Source organism: Biomphalaria glabrata, chromosome 1 (assembly GCF_947242115.1).
Source record: "Biomphalaria glabrata chromosome 1, xgBioGlab47.1, whole genome shotgun sequence".
Taxonomy (NCBI): domain Eukaryota; kingdom Metazoa; phylum Mollusca; class Gastropoda; family Planorbidae; genus Biomphalaria; species Biomphalaria glabrata.
In genome coordinates, this window is record NC_074711.1 from 60,251,564 (window position 1) to 60,267,450 (window position 15,887).

At 33.0% G+C, this 15,887-nt stretch overlaps 1 protein-coding gene and 1 long non-coding RNA gene across 3 annotated transcripts; one reads left to right on the plus strand and one right to left on the minus strand.

Annotated features, from left to right (window-relative positions):
• Positions 1–629: 629 nt before the first annotated feature.
• On the minus strand, positions 630–13,083 carry LOC106052724 (poly(A) RNA polymerase GLD2-like). The gene is made up of 12 exons (XM_013208151.2): positions 12,821–13,083; positions 12,367–12,514; positions 11,592–11,706; positions 11,398–11,489; positions 11,230–11,293; positions 8,026–8,092; positions 7,603–7,679; positions 7,303–7,431; positions 6,218–6,264; positions 4,820–4,959; positions 2,390–2,493; positions 630–1,729 (listed from the first exon to the last, which is right to left on the minus strand). Exons 1-12 carry the CDS (start codon positions 13,081–13,083, stop codon positions 1,590–1,592), a joined length of 1,386 nt encoding a protein of 461 aa, XP_013063605.2. The 3' UTR covers positions 630–1,589.
• Positions 6,217–12,969, plus strand: LOC129921955 (uncharacterized). 2 transcript variants are annotated; one of them, XR_008773875.1, is made up of 3 exons: positions 6,217–6,316; positions 11,419–11,521; positions 12,834–12,969. It is a non-coding gene; the product is annotated as an uncharacterized LOC129921955 (long non-coding RNA). The 2 variants fall into 2 exon arrangements; XR_008773874.1 differs by lacking the exon at positions 6,217–6,316 and adding an exon at positions 6,329–6,579.
• Positions 13,084–15,887: the final 2,804 nt, after the last annotated feature.

The window sequence follows — 15,887 nt, forward strand, 5'->3', positions numbered from 1 at the left end:
TACAGCACTGGGACTCAAGAAAGGGTCCTCAAAATAAAAAAAATATATATATATATAGATTACATATTTTACAGTTGGTTTAAATATTTTCTATGGTAAACCTAATTATTTTATTTTAATTAAACTGTCAATCATACCCTCTTTAAATGACTAAATTAATTCACCTTAAGCAGAACTATTATCACAACAAGCTGTGTGGCGATGCAGAACAGCTGAAAAAAACAACAACAACAGCATGCTAGATGCAAAAAAAGTTTACAGCCCAGCAGCCAAAAGGCTGGAAGAAAAATGTTAAATTAAAACACTGAAATAGTAACATACTAGAAAATAGCAGTTGGCAGCAGATGGCCTTTAACAGAGAAGAGCTCTTATGATGGAAGCAGAACACACACTGAAGGCCCAAAACAAAAGCCAGGTACTAAAGACAGGCTCAGGAAACTTAAATAGAACCCAATCTGATGACAGCTATGCCTGTATTGGATGTGGCAAAACAAAAGTCATAACTGAGTTTGTGTTCATGTGAAATACTGCACTTAATTGTAATCTTCAGAATTTAGGAAAATGCCTTAAATATATATTATTTTAGTACATCACAAAATGTAGAGGGAAATGACCAACATCAAAAGTTATTATTAGATATCTAAAATTATAATTTCTGTTTGAAACTGTTTAAAAAAATATGTTTATGCACTTCAAGAATTACAAGCATAATTTTTTAAACTAATTACTGGAACAAAATTGAAAGAAATAAGAAAATTGAAAAATAAAAAATAGTGAATCAAAGCCGGATCCAAGTTCCCCAATTCTGGACAAAGAAATATACAGTAGAACGACATTTATATGAACATCAGTTATCCTGAATGTCGAATATCCAGATTGCCTTTTAAAAACTTTTACACTACAATTTCTAACTAGTCTTGCTCATGTACAGAGAAAGATCAGCGATTATTTCTCTAAATAATGGTATGCTACTATATGTAATGCTTTGTTCCATGTATATTTAACTTCAATTTTATGTTTACATATGGCATGATAACTCCATATGAATTTTCTTTAAACTGTTCTTTATACTGTTAGTAAAATGGACTGTTAATAATATTCTGAATTTGGTTATCCAGATGATTGATTATCCAGACAGACCCATTCTCAATTTATCCAGATAATCAATGTTCTACTGTACTGAGAAAGAAAAACAGTGACACTACTATTTGACCAAATCAATGGAATAAATAACAATAGGAGACATTGGCAAAAAGACAAAACAATTTCAAACATGTTTGTTTTTTTCATTTTGCTTATCTTGTTCTTTTATTAGAAGCCACATTTAATTTCAACTTAGCATGTACAATGAAAAATATGTACACATGTCATAATAAAAAAAAAAAGCATAAGTTCTAAATTTTGTACAGAAATATACAAATTGAAACAAAGTGACTAACTAGTTTCATTTCAAGCTGCCCACATTTTTTCCAACACAAAATTATCCAGAAATTTGTAATTAAAAAATGTGAAAATCACACAAGTTAATGTTTTTAATATTGAAGTCTTCACTTGATACTGCTTCCAACAGATTTGTTATCACTCAAGAGCTAAAAGGGTCTGGAGAGAATGTCTTTCACATTTCTGGATTTCTCCAGAGTATTGTAGCTGACTTTAAACACTCTAAGAATTCTTTGAAAGACATGGTAGTCGAACACTGACCTTGCTGTGTTACTTTTGTCAAATGGTTCTGTTAAAGAAAAAAAAAGCATTTCATGTTAATTTTTTTTGTTTCTTTGTGTTTCCCATTAAAAACATGTTTACCATTTACTTTGAACAAAATGGAATGTTATGTAAAAACATATACAAATTTGTCATGTTTATTACAAATTTACTATAAAATTGCTTATATAATATCGAGGCAAAAGTGGTAAACAGATAGACTGAGTAAAATATTGCATTGGTGTATGTTTATTAAAAAATCATACATTTCAAAATATAAGTTGCATAGTTTGATGTATTTTTTACTTAGACAAAAGACAGACATCTCATGAATGCATGTTAAAATTTGGGGCTAGTTGTAGAATTACTATGACATGAAAATCACCCCCCGCCAACAGTTTTTGAGAATGTGGTTATGAGTTAAAGTACAAGCTACTTGATAGTGATATGAATAAGCATAATTATGTTGACAGACCTCTTTTCTGTCATTTCTATGGGTGTCAAATGATGTCATACGATCAAGTACCTTCTGAAATGTTCAGATTATTTTTTTCCACAGACATTATTTCAATTGGGTTTTCTTTTCAATGGAATCTTATTTTTTTTGACTGTATTATCCTTGCCTTACCAAACAAATAGGGAGGAGTGATTGTGTCATTTGTTCTGTTACTGTTTAATCATTTATTACCTTCAATGTTGAGAAACTTCCATTGTCCTGAGTTGTTTGAGTCATTGACCTCACGCCTATGAATTGCCTTGCCCAGTCTGACAGAGATGACTTGTGTGTTGTAACTAGATCATATGCCAAAAAGAAAATGTGTCAATAACTATGTCACTCTATTAAAATTTTGATTATTGGTATGGAATATTTTCCATATAATATTTATGCCTCAACGATTGATGTATACGATTGTAGACTATAGTACCATACAAAAATTAGTATTTAGTCATGTGTTATTTGGCAAAAAAGATTGCCTAAAAGTCGATACATCTTATTTAACTATTGGTCTCTAAAAGAAATCAGAGAATTTAAAATGTCTAAAAAAAAATATGCTTTGTCATGTCATGGCGCCGTGATTTTGCAGCAGATGACAAGCAGATGGGCAAGACGTGGGGACAGTTGGAGAGACTTGCCAAGAACCGAGATGCCTGGAGGAAGCTAGTTCGTGGCCTATGCCCTAGAAGGGACCACAGGCAGAGATGAGATGAAAAAAAGTATATAATAAGCTTTTTCAAAAAATCAGTTTCCCTTATTAACCCACGAAGCGTCTTAAGAAACTTTCTGTGGCGTTCAGGGAGTTTTAGCATTTTTAATGCATTTAGAAAATGGTCTTAAAATGCCATAAAGTGAAGGTTGATATCCATGTTTTATATATATCCTGAAAGGTAATTGGACAGCGAACACTATAGATCATATATTGAACACCTGAATTTGATCAGTTGACCTTGACCCTGACCTAATTAGTATGATTGATTTTTTTTATCAACAAAAAAGCTTGTTTGCTGACCTCTGTGAGAAACATTTTTAGAGCTATAACAAAAGTTTTGATGTAATTGGATAGCCCATTCATTTTCCTTTATAAATAGATATAATTTTGTTAAAAATGGAGCATTAGATTTGAAAAAAAAAATTTTTTTAGTGACTTGGTTACCCTTTTAATACAAGTAACAGTGAAGGAAAAAAAAATAGATAAAAATCGTTTTTTTTTTGTTCAGTTAAGTTAAAAGCATTTAAAGATTGAAAAAATAGAATACTTAATGCATAAAGAAGTCAATATTATCATTAATATGCTTCAATCTATCTTAAAATGTCTTAAATTTCACTAAATTTTGACTAGGTCTAGGTGTAGATCCAGTCCGGTCTCTAGTCTAGAGTCTAGATATAGAGTCTAGATATAGACTCTAGACTTTAGATGACTACGGACAGTACGGACATAAATCATCGGCCACTTCATGAATAGATCTAGATCTAATATATAAAATATTCTCATTATTCCTAGATCTAAATCTAATTGTAATATTAAAAAAGAACAACTAAAAGTATTTGAAACTTTATGTTTTGTAACATCTCATGGACCCGGGCTAGCATCGGACATTGCAAGAAAAATTCGCCGGTGAATAATCAGCATGTAAACACAAAAACAGATGGGGAAATGGGCTATTTTTGGATCTGACAGGAAGAAGAATGTCTAATAGATCTAAGTTTAAAAATGGTCACTTTAAAACGTGGATTGGAATAGAAAATCAGCAGTCTAAAGTCGGCCGATTATATCGGCCGGGACGCCACAGAAACGAAATGTCGGCCAATATAATCGGCCGACGACGCTTCGTGGGTTAAAGTAGTTTCACTAACTATCCTAAATGCTTCTTTCTTAGATTTGAGCTATTACACCCTTTAGCAAAACTATTAACTCATCTGCTTATTGTGCTTAAAATTTACTAACTTACTAATTTACTAACAAGAACTTAAAAAGTAAAGTAGCAATTATACATAAAACACTGAACCATAATCTTCAAATGCAAAAAAAAAAAAAAATTAATAAAATACTCAGAAAGACACAAAGATAAAAGCACATTCCTCGTCCCATATTCTAGGACAAATTTGTACAAAAGCTCCTTCTTCCCTAGCGCTATTAGAGCATGGAATGGGTTGCCTGAGCTAGCCAGGAAAGCCAGTGACTTGGCGGAGTTTAGGTCATTGGTTAATATGCATGACTAAATGCATGATGCGTAGGACGTTATCATCTTCTTTTTTGAAGTAACATCTGTATCATATAAGATAAGAAGACATGAAGGAGGTTAGCCTACAATCCCAATTTCTTTATAATATGAAAAAATTCTAAATTAACCAAAAACTCACATGACTCACATCAAAGCATACTACAAGTCATTCAGGGGGAGTAGGGATAGTTGGATGTGTGTGTGTGGATGAAACTTGGTTTTAGGCTTAGACATTAATTGTTATTTCTTCTAGTTAGTTGTAAAAGGCCATTAATGAATGAATGAACATATAAACACTAACTAAAAACATTTATTTTCCATGCCTCAGAAAGCAGGAAAAAAGTAAGCTTCATGTTGAGGAGGGGACAAAAAGTAAGCAAGTTTATTAAATACTTACTCAAATCTATTTGCATAATAGTTAAGAAATCCGAGAAACAACTCCCCCAGAGTCACATTATTTCTTGATATAAAGTTGATATTATTTTCATCAAAATCTAATGTCAGTCTATAAACTTTGTTGAAGGTACTGAATAAATGCTGAAAAAAAGCAAAGTTTCAAAGAATCTTAGAATAAACTGGCATTGTTAAGACTTTCAATTTATTATCACTCTAAAAACACTAAATGATATTTCCATTTTAAATATACACTAGACATATATTACCAGCGACCTGCAGGTCTTAATTTACGCATCACTGTCGATATAGTGACTGAGAGTGTTTTGGAAACAATTAAACAAAATAATGCTATAAGAAAGCGAATGCATGAATTTAAAAAATAGTATGAATGGAGCTATCAAAATAGCTAATTGACCTTAAGTCCATTTTTTTAACAAAAGCATTTGCTTGTAGGTGAATATATATTTAGATGTAGATCAAGAGTCTTGATATTATTGTAATAGATGTAGACCTACTATCACAAGAGTGAATTCAATGGCTCAAGCAGCTTATTAATTATTGTATGTTAGTACATTTAATATCCTCCATATAGAGCCTCATGTAGCCTGTCCAATCATAGTGTGTTTACATAACGGTGTGCACGACACATGAATGGGACTATTAAAATGCATGTCAACATAATGGAAGCTATAGCGAACGAATGTATGAAAAATGCTTTAGAAACACAAAATTTGAGGGTTAATTTGATTAAAATATGAAATGAATGGACTTTATTTTGTATGTTAATGTGTTAAAGTATAAAGTAGATCTTTCCTCTTTGAATTAGATCTAGACTTAGACTTAGATGTTGGCTTCGATAGATTAATGGGATTATGAAGTATGTCAGTACTTCTAAATTCGCAGATATAAGGAACGAATTTATGTAAAAATGCTTTGAAAGACAAATTTGAAGCTTAATTTTATTAAATAATGAAATCAATAGACTATATTTTGTAGTTTTCATGTGTCAAAGTAAAAAACTATCTGTGCAAAGTGTAGTTTTAAAAATTAAATCTAGATCCTTTCGATCTTCTCTCATGTAAACATGGCCTAGATCCATAAAATAAGAATACTTTCATAGAGTTGGGCAACTTTTTTTTTTGAGCGTCTTAAGTATGTTTTAGGGCTACTTATACATATGTCACAGTTCCAGTTAGTACCCAAGGAACATTTATGCCAAGTTTTATCAAGATTGGTCAAACAGTTTTGATTTCTATTTATAATATACATACTCCTTACATTCTACTTTATAGTAAAGATTTGTATGTATTGGATTATTAATTTGTTGTTTTTTAATTGTTCAAAAAAAATAAGAAAAATGTGTGTGTTCATTTTAAGAAATACATTTTTTTCTACTTACAGGTTTTAAACTGTGCAAACATGGAAGAACAGGTGGACTGACACCAGCTGTAGTAAAAAAAAACAACAACTAGTGACATTAAAATTCTATAATTAACATGTAATTATCTATATATATATTTCTTTTTCTTTAATAATAAAGATATTAAAGCAAAGGATGGACATGGGGACAATAAAATGAAAGAGACTAAAATCCTGGCAAAGAAATGGATAGGAATGGCGAGAGAGAGAATCTAGAGATCAAAATCAAATGTATCCAACAGACTAATGGTCAAGTGAAAGTGGTGAATATTAACCCACAAAGCCAAATCTTATATGAAGTTTTAATAAAACCAAAATCCACTTCAACAACTATGATAAAAGGTATTTATTTTATTTCCTGACAATCCTTTATTAACATTATCCCATAACATGAAAGCATTTGCACCAGTCTTCACCACTTAACCCACAGAAAAGCATATCAGAGGTGCAACTCCTACATTAAATCACAAACAGACATTCAATCCATTGAAATCATAGGACAAATCAAGCCACTGAATTTGAAGATGTTTTAAGTTGGAGAGAAATTCTGAAATAAAGCAACATTTTTTTTTAGTTCTACTTTATGGATACTTTTAACTAAATAATATTTAGCATCTTTCTCAATAAAAATGTTGTTATAAAAGGTTATGGTATCATCATGAGCTGAAAATCTCTGTCCTTCAAGTGCGACATTTAGTTTAGATAGCTACATAGGTCTACTCTAAGTGGTTGGAGAGCTGGGAAAATCGATGGGAAAAGTGCATAGATCTAAAAGAAGATTATGTAACGAACTCTAAATTAATTTGAAAAAACTATTTATTTCATTGTAAGGGTGGGATCTTTTCAGACAACTTTTATTGATATCAAAGTTTATTTGTGAGCAGTCTATTATTTAATACATATCATGCAACAAAAAGTTTGATAAGAATCTTAGTAGGTAAATTTTATTTTTCATGCATCATTAATGTTAGAGAGATTCAAACATTCAATTAGTATTTCAACATCAACAAATCTTGTATAAATAAATTCCAAATAAACTCTGGGGTAAGTAAAGCACTAAATTACCTTGAAGGTAGTGTATTAGCATCAGTGTGAGAGAATAACTAGAGATTGTCTTCTTGCTGGCATCATTGATGTCATGGAACCGAGCCCAAAATTTTATAAACAACATCAACGGCCGAACTCTCCAGTCCACTAAAAAAAAAAGGTACAAAATGTAGCAGCTAACTTCCTTTCTGCTGTCATGTTCACTGTGCTCATGAATAGATTGCATTAATTGCTTAGCAAATTATTGTACATCAATTATAAAAACAACCCTGATATCTAGGAAAATTGCCAGTAAGGTCAAGTCAAGCCTTCACTTACTGTAAGCATAATATCGCAGTAAGTGAGTATTTCTGATCCCGACAATATTGTTTATATTTAAGTCACATTCAACTTGCCTGGAAATTTAAAAAAAAAAATAATAATAATTAGCATCATTAATACAACTAAAAGAAAAGTACAAATATTTATCAAAGTAAAAAGTAGATAAATGAAACTAATCTTTCTATTCAATCATGGCGAGGCTTTAAGAAATCCACTATCCACTCTAAGAAAGAGTGGGGCATGGTGGTTAAGAACTTGATATATCTGAACCCAAGTCTCAGCACAAATCTAGGAGTCATTATTTTTTTTTACTTTGGATTATAGATAGAGCTATCAAGAGTGTACTTAGCTATATACCAGAAAAAAAAAAAAAGTAAAATAGAGACTACTAGAAATATATAATTGTACTTTGAAACTTACGAAATTGCATCAAAAAATTTGAAAATGGGTACTTTGGCTTTAATAACTTGTGGTGATCTCATGAAGGCTGAAAATGATGCACAAAAATAAATAGCCCTACAATAATTAACTGTTTTATGTTAATATTTTACAAAAATATTGTCTTTTGAATATTATTAACTCTTTCTCTCCCAAATGATGATGCTATTGTTGATTTGACCCAATTCTTTCAACAATGTTTAAATAGTCAAATATATCATATCCCTTTGTAAGACATCCAGAGTTTATTAATTTTCAATGCGTTTTTATCACAAACAATGTTATTAAAGAGTGACGACTAAAAAAGGCTCTAGTTTCTTTCCATTAATTCTCATGGGATAATGAGCTCAAGACAATCATCATCATCAAACTCCATTAGAGTGAGGGCTTGAGAGGCTCAAATCCCCTCTTGCAAAAGCCCTGGACAGAAACCCTGCTGTCTTGCGTAGTGCATAAATGTCGCCATACAGGTCGAGAATTTTGGGTTTTCCAGACCTGTCGAGATGGAGATCAGCAAGTCTGGGGCAGTCAAACAGAATATGAGGCACGGTTTCCACTTCTTCCCCGCAGCGGGGGCACCGTGAATCAAAATTTGGCAATAGCCGCGAGAAATATGAGCCAACAGGACAGTGGCCTGTCCTGCACTATGCTATAATAGCTTGCTCAGGCCTGGACAGCCTCCATCATGGGGAAGTGCGGTCAGGGCGCCTCATGGGCTCCCAGACTCCACGGGCTTTTTGGGACTTGTCCCAGCACTCAAACCACTTTTCCATTTCTGTTTTTTGTATTATAGCCAGGGCTTGATGAAAGCTTCCAGCCTGATCAGTGGGTGGAGTTTGCCCTCCCTGGTGGGCCAAAGAGTCTGCAATTGTGTTGCCAGTCACACCTATGTGACTCGGTACCCACTGCATTATTACAGGGGTGCCATAGCGTTGTTTAATGTTATGTGAAGCCATGATGACAGTGTTGATATTGGGGGGCCATGGTCTGGGACTTTGCAAAGCCTGTAATACAGATTTTGAGTCAGTGACCACAACAATCTGTGTTGCCCTGAAATGTCCCTCACCGAGTTGAGAGTCAATGACTTTTAAGGCTTCACAGACTGCCATGGTCTCCGCATCAAAACTGCAAACACTACCATATGGTCGAAAGATTTTGACTGTGTAAGAGCCAAGAAAGTCGATGTAGGCTCCATAGCCTGCTCTTCCAGAATCTATTGATGCCGACCCATCAGTGAAGGTATTAATGGTCTCCAGAGCTAGGATTTGAAGGTCGTTAGATCAGACCTGCCTACCAAAAAAAGTCCAAATGCGTAACGCTGATGGTCAAAATGCGTATTTTGGCACCAGAATGCGTAACACTTACGCGATCCACTATTTTGTCATATATATATATATATATTAGATCTAAATGTCATGATTAGATCTATAATCTAAATCTAGATCAATACGACAATAGAGATGATATCTAGACTAGATCTGGATCTATGTCTATATAATGAATATAATCTACTCTAGATCTGGGCTCAAGAGTGTTACCAATGCTGTGGATCCACTACAAACGTAGGTCTACTCCAAACTTTCGTAGGCCTACCTTCATCCTTGATCTATTCTATACTAAGACTAAGAATCTAGTCTAGATCTAGACTAGATGGTAGTATAGTTATCGATCTAGATCTAGTAAATCTAAATCATACTACAACTAAATTGGATCTAGATTGTAGAGTAATGTAGAGAATCATGACATAACGTAAGCACATGACTAGCTAGACTCTAGCTAGATCTATTCCTGTATAACATGTTAATAATGTTATCTAGATCTAGACTAGATATCTACAATGTCACTCAATGTGTTTTGAATCGATAGCACTTCGATATTTTTTTTTCTATAGAAATGAATATGGGAATCAGGGATTAAACATAATTAATTTCTACTAATGAACTAACAAAAAAAAAAAAAAGTCATGTTGGTGTATCAGATAACTGACGGTATCAACCCGCCACTCCCTCACTCTCGCGTTCTTCATTTCTAGACTAAACCTAATTGCTTTTAAGAACCAATCAACGTATAGATCTGGACACAATGTGTTCCACCACCTTTTTCTGTTCCCCCCCCCCCCAACAGGACGGCTTAGCGTGACCTCCGTGACTGCTCGTAAGCTAGTCAAGAGAGGAAAAAAAAAGGATACGAAATGCGTAACGTGACGGGTTCAATGCATATTTGCGTACTGACGGTCATTTTTGGGAGATTTTGCGTAACGAATACGCATTTTGCGTAACGGTAGGCAGGTCTGTTAGATGCTCAGTGGCATTAGGGTCTACTAATTTCAAGCGTATGTCTGGGGTCGTTGGGCGACACCAAGGGGGAAGGGGATGAAAGCGTTGAATGTTTTGTCGGTTGGTGGAGAGGCCAGCTTCATCAGATAGTCTAGTGGCATGAAGCATAAAAGACTGCATCTGGATAAGTCTTCTGCCTCTTCAACCATCCACTAGTTTTCTAGCTGGGAGGTATTCATCCAGCCTTTTATACCGCTCATAGCAGGTCAGTACTGACCTTTCCCTCCTAAGGTTTAGTGAACCTATATTAGCCATTATTTCAGCCGCATTTACTGGACTTGTCCTAAAGGTTCCACAGACAAATCTTAGTGCTTGGGACTGTATTTTATCAAGTTGTTCAAGAGCAGTCCTAGAGCCATAAATTTGCACAGGTAGACGGTAGTCTATCTGTGATCGAACTGCTCCTAAATACAGGGATCGGAGCATGTCTGCTCGGGCTCAAGACAATAATTTTATATGTTTTAGATTGGTTGTAAGCTTTGTGAAAATATGAATAGGTATCATGAAAAAATACTTTCATGTCTATTTGGATAATAAAATATTAAAGGATCTAGTCCACAATCCGTAAGTTTTTATTTTTTAAGTTCATAATCCAAAATTAAATTAAATTTCCATTTTATAAACATTAATTTTATTCGCTTTATAAAAAAAGGACATGTTTTCCCATTTAATTCTATACCCAATATAACATTTTCTGATAAACAAAAAAGTTATTGGAGGTTTAATCATAACAGGGTAGTGAAATACAAATGAGCAAATGTTAAACTAATTACAGAGAAAGAGTTAACTGACTGTATCTTTTAAAGTGTTTAATTACAATTCATTTAAACAAACAACGAGTAATACTTACAACACTTTCTGAATACTCTGGATATGGAGTTTAAAATAACAGTGGCTTCATACTTTTGATCTATCTATGAAAAATATTTAAATAAAAATCATATTACAGAATGTTGATTGAATATGACTATATAATTATTTTTCAAACCAAAATCTCTAAAAAAAATAAATAACATACTTCCTGATCTGTAATCATCAGACACATATCCACATCACTTGAACGAGTTGCAAATCCTGTCATAGAGGAGCCGACAAGGAAGAGTCTACAGTCTGGAAAAGGGACAAAGAGAAACAATAACCAGGTAACAATTATTATTAACTCAAAGATTGGCTTGATTTTACTATAACGTAACTGAGGCTAGAATAACTCACTTGGGAATGCTCCACTCATAACAGATAGGAGACATTTCCTCAGCTTTAACTTTCTTTTTAAGTCTTCATCTTTCATGTGTGCTGTAAGAAAATAGTCCCATATTCCTATTGTTATCTGAAAAAAAAAATGAATAAAGCAGGAATAATTAAACAATGACGTGAACACAAAAAAAAAGTTTTTGTAATTAACATCATGGTACAATACATCAAGAAACTTAGCCTTATTTTATTTTGGGGGCTGTGGGTGGAGAAGAAGAAAGTGAATTCTTGTTGATCTCTCAGTAAAACAGAAATAAACACTATAGGACAGTGTTTTCAAAACACTGCAGAACCCTAGTATTACATAAGGCCTAAATAGGTGTTCCATGAATTACTGGAATAATTAACTAGTAGGCCACTACATGAATTAATCTCTATAATAAATAAGCAAAGTGTTCTGATAAATACTCAGAATGTGAGATGTGTTCTCTTAAGGAAAAAGTTTGTGAAACACTTCTATATATATGTATAGAACATAGGAAACAAATGTAATTATAAACTACTTTGTTATTATAAATCAGCTGCGAAAATAAAAAAAAAGTTTTTAATGCAAACATATTTCTAAATTTAAGAAAATAAGCAAACATTAACTCAATTTTAAATGTAGATTAACCAGAAAGGAATATAATATACAATTTGGATATCAATGCTACATTAAATTTAAAGATCAGTTTTGTTTTATGAGTTCTAAAAAAAAAACAAAAAACAAAGAAGCATTAAATATAAATGATTGTACCTCTTCTGTACCATGATTAACAGGAACCAAAAAGTCTTCTTCTCTTACTGATGAAGTAGGCCGATCTAGCTGTAATGTTCTCTGTGAATTATGTGAGTTAAACTTCGCTCTTTTATTAGGTGGCAGAGATAAATCATCATTTGGGCGTCTAAAAAAAAATTGAGTAAAGTAGAAAAGATTATGTAACAAAGGAACTATATATTACATTTAATTTCAATGGCTTTATCAATTACCAGTCAATCAAACTATTGAGCTACAAGTACCACTGTTCAAAATCCTGAATTCAAACAGTAAGCTCTTTACTATATAATTGTACACAATACGTCTTTTTACCTCATGAATAACAAAAAGAACGTAGTTTCTTGCAATGATAATGTCAGTACAAGGAATAAACAATACCATTCCTTTTTGTAAACAAAATTCAAGTACATATTACAATTTTATAGATATTTACTTTTTTTTCACAGTTTGCTGTGGAGGACTTGTGTGTATATTACTGACATGGTTGAAATTGACAGATGTGATCTGCGGCACGGAAGGTCTTTGTACTGGGATAAAATCTAAGGGAGCAGAGCTTCCCATCAGATTTCTGTGAGGCCTCATACTGTCACTGAATGGTTGCTGTATTACAAATGGCTGTTGATGAAATCTTATGCTGGGTGCAAATCCAATCAAGTTATGAAAGTTAAAACCTGCGCCCATGTTTCTTTGATACATTTTACTTTGACAATTCAAGGAGTATAGTTTGTTAAAACCTAGAAAGAAATGAGATACAAATATTAATTTTCATAGCCAAACAAAAGCCTCCAAATATTTTCTATCATTATGTCATATGAATTTTCAACATTAAATAGCGTTCGTTAGTTTCATTAATAGGGATAAAGAGCATTCATTTATGTCATTGATAGTGACAAACGAATATTATGGATAACCCCATATATATGCAAAAGCTATGACATTTGTATGCTTTTAGGCCTATTTAGAAGCATTCTAGATATAGGTCATGTTTATATGATACTTACATTGTCTTACAAAATTTCCTTAACCCCGGAACTACCCTCCTTCTGTCATAGAATTTTTAAAAATAGCATCGTCATACCAGTCATACCAATGATGAAAATAATAGAGTGTAGAATAAATGAAAATCGGACCTTCTCACATCCCAATTACAAGAGAAAAGACGCCCTTTATAAGCTATCTCGACCTGACCAACGCATAATTTTCGACTCAGAACAAGACACAACAGAATAAGACATCATATGTTCCGGAAGCTTAAAGTTGGGATAAGCGAAACCTGCCCATGTGGAGCATCACCAGAGAATGCTGACCATGTTCTTCAAAGCTGCATACTATATTAAGAGTTCCAAACAAGACTCTGGCCCCAAAACCCTCCTATAGAACAAAAACTATATGGAGAACTGCCTGATCTGAAAACCACTGCGCAGTTCATCTCAGATATTATATAGGATTACTAATCTGAACCCTCCGACATGTACAATGAGAACTAAGAAGAAGAAAGAAGATAACAGTGCTCTTTAAACCCATGTAAAATTCTTGTTTTTCAGAGTAAACGAAACCAAATGTGTCTGAACTATAAAGAAATGGAGCATGATCAAAAACAATAAGACTAGTTTCGTTATAGCTATCAAAATAAAGGCTCAAGATCTTTTTAACAAATATTGTGGGGTGTCCGCTAATATCAGAAAATAGGGGTGTTCCACAATGTAAGATTGTTCTTTATTGATTTCTCATCAGCTTTTAACACTATACAACTTCATTTACTCATTGAAAAGATGAAAGCGTTGCAGATTAGTCCATACATAATACTATGGGCTAATGAATTTTTGCCCCAGAGAGATCAGAGGGTTAGGGTAAACAATGTTATATCTAATGAACGCATAGTTAACACAGGGGCACCCCAGGGGGCTGTGACATCGCCATTGTGGTTCATTTTGTACACCAATGATTTTCAATCCGATAGTTCTTGTTGCTCCTTCACAAAATTTGCTGATGATGCAGCTCTTCTTGCCCTGCTCTCAGAGAGCTCAGACGTAAATGAGTATTTCAAAGAAATAGAACACATTGAAAAATACTGTAAAGATAATTTTTTATTATTAAATGTAAAAAAAACAACAAAGAAATGATAATCGATTTTCGTAGGGACAAGAAGGAAAATTGTTTCTGTAGCTGAAGAGACTATTGAAATTGTGCAAGTCTTTAAATACCTTGGTACTATCCTAGACAATAAACTAAATTTTACTGCAAATACTGATTATATCAGCAAAAAAGGGCAGCAAAGATTATGATTACTAAGAAAACTGTCCTCGTTTAATGTTAGCAAAAAGACCTTGGCTATGTTTTATCATGCTCACATCTGCAATATTTTAAGTTTCAATATCACTGCCTGGTATGGCAATCTGAGCATTAAAAATAAAAATAAACTTTATAGAATCCTAAATGCTGCTGGTAAAATCATTGGCAAAAAACAAACCCCATTTGGGCAGTTGTTTGAGACAAACATCTATAAAAAAGCTAACAAGATCCTCGAAATAAAGAATCACCCTTTGTGTCAGGATTTTGTGATTTTACCATCACAAAAGAGATACAAGACACCGATAGCAAAGACAAACAGACACAAACACTCTTTTGTTCCCCTGGCAATCAAATCATTAAATAAGAACAATCTGGTATAAACTTTGTCACATGTAAATTATGAGTGAGTCTGGTGTGAATGTACACTTTGGTTTCTTATAGTTATAATGTTTTTTGTTTGGTGTAATGCACAAATTGTAAGACAAATTTCCTTACGGATTATAAAGATTATTATTATTAGATCATATTAGATGAAAATGACTAGATATATTAAATATATACTATATAGATCTACTAAATTAGATCTAATGATAGATTCTATTTGTAATCTAGTCTACTAGATCTAGAATCTAGTACAAGTAACACTCAACAATACTATAACTAACAGTATGGGCATGGGAGTAATTCAGTAAGTAACTTGTTGAGTAACTATTAGTAATTAGATCTTTAAACTAGAACTACTTAACTAGAGTCTAAAAAGTCATCCTAAGTAAGAACACACAAAGTAAGGTTCTTCTCTCAGTACCGAGTACTTAAGACTTGTCTTAAGTCACTTAGATTTAGAATTATACTAATAGAATACTTAGATTCTTAGAGAATGATTCTACTAGAAATTCTAGTCTTTAGATTAGACTTACTTGTTGAACATGTACACTTGTCTTGAAATTGATGAAGTTAACAGTACACTAAAGACAGTAAAAATCTAAAAAAGGAGAGTTCTTCAATTTGAATTTATTCAGTTGAGTTACTGATAAATACTAAAATAGTACCACTAAAGTGACTAAACTGACTAAAGTTGTCTAAAGTGACTACAAAGGTAACAGACTACTCAACTCACTACACTGTGACTGACTAACACTGACTCTGACTGCACTGAGTTGACTGAGAGTGGCACTACCAATAACGAAATACTAAAAAAATACAAGATT

What these genes read in the sequence shown, in the direction of transcription:
- LOC106052724 (XM_013208151.2), bottom strand. Translation starts at nt 13,083, where the DNA reads ATGTATCAAAGAAACATGGGCGCAGGTTTTAACTTTCATAACTTGATT. An exon ending in TTAATCATGGTACAGAAGAG is followed by an intron (nt 11,707 to 12,366) that starts GTACAATCATTT and finishes TTTTTTTTTCAG; the next exon opens with ATAACAATAGGAATATGGGA. An exon ending in CAGAGTATTCAGAAAGTGTT is followed by an intron (nt 8,093 to 11,229) that starts GTAAGTATTACT and finishes CATCATTTTCAG; the next exon opens with CCTTCATGAGATCACCACAA.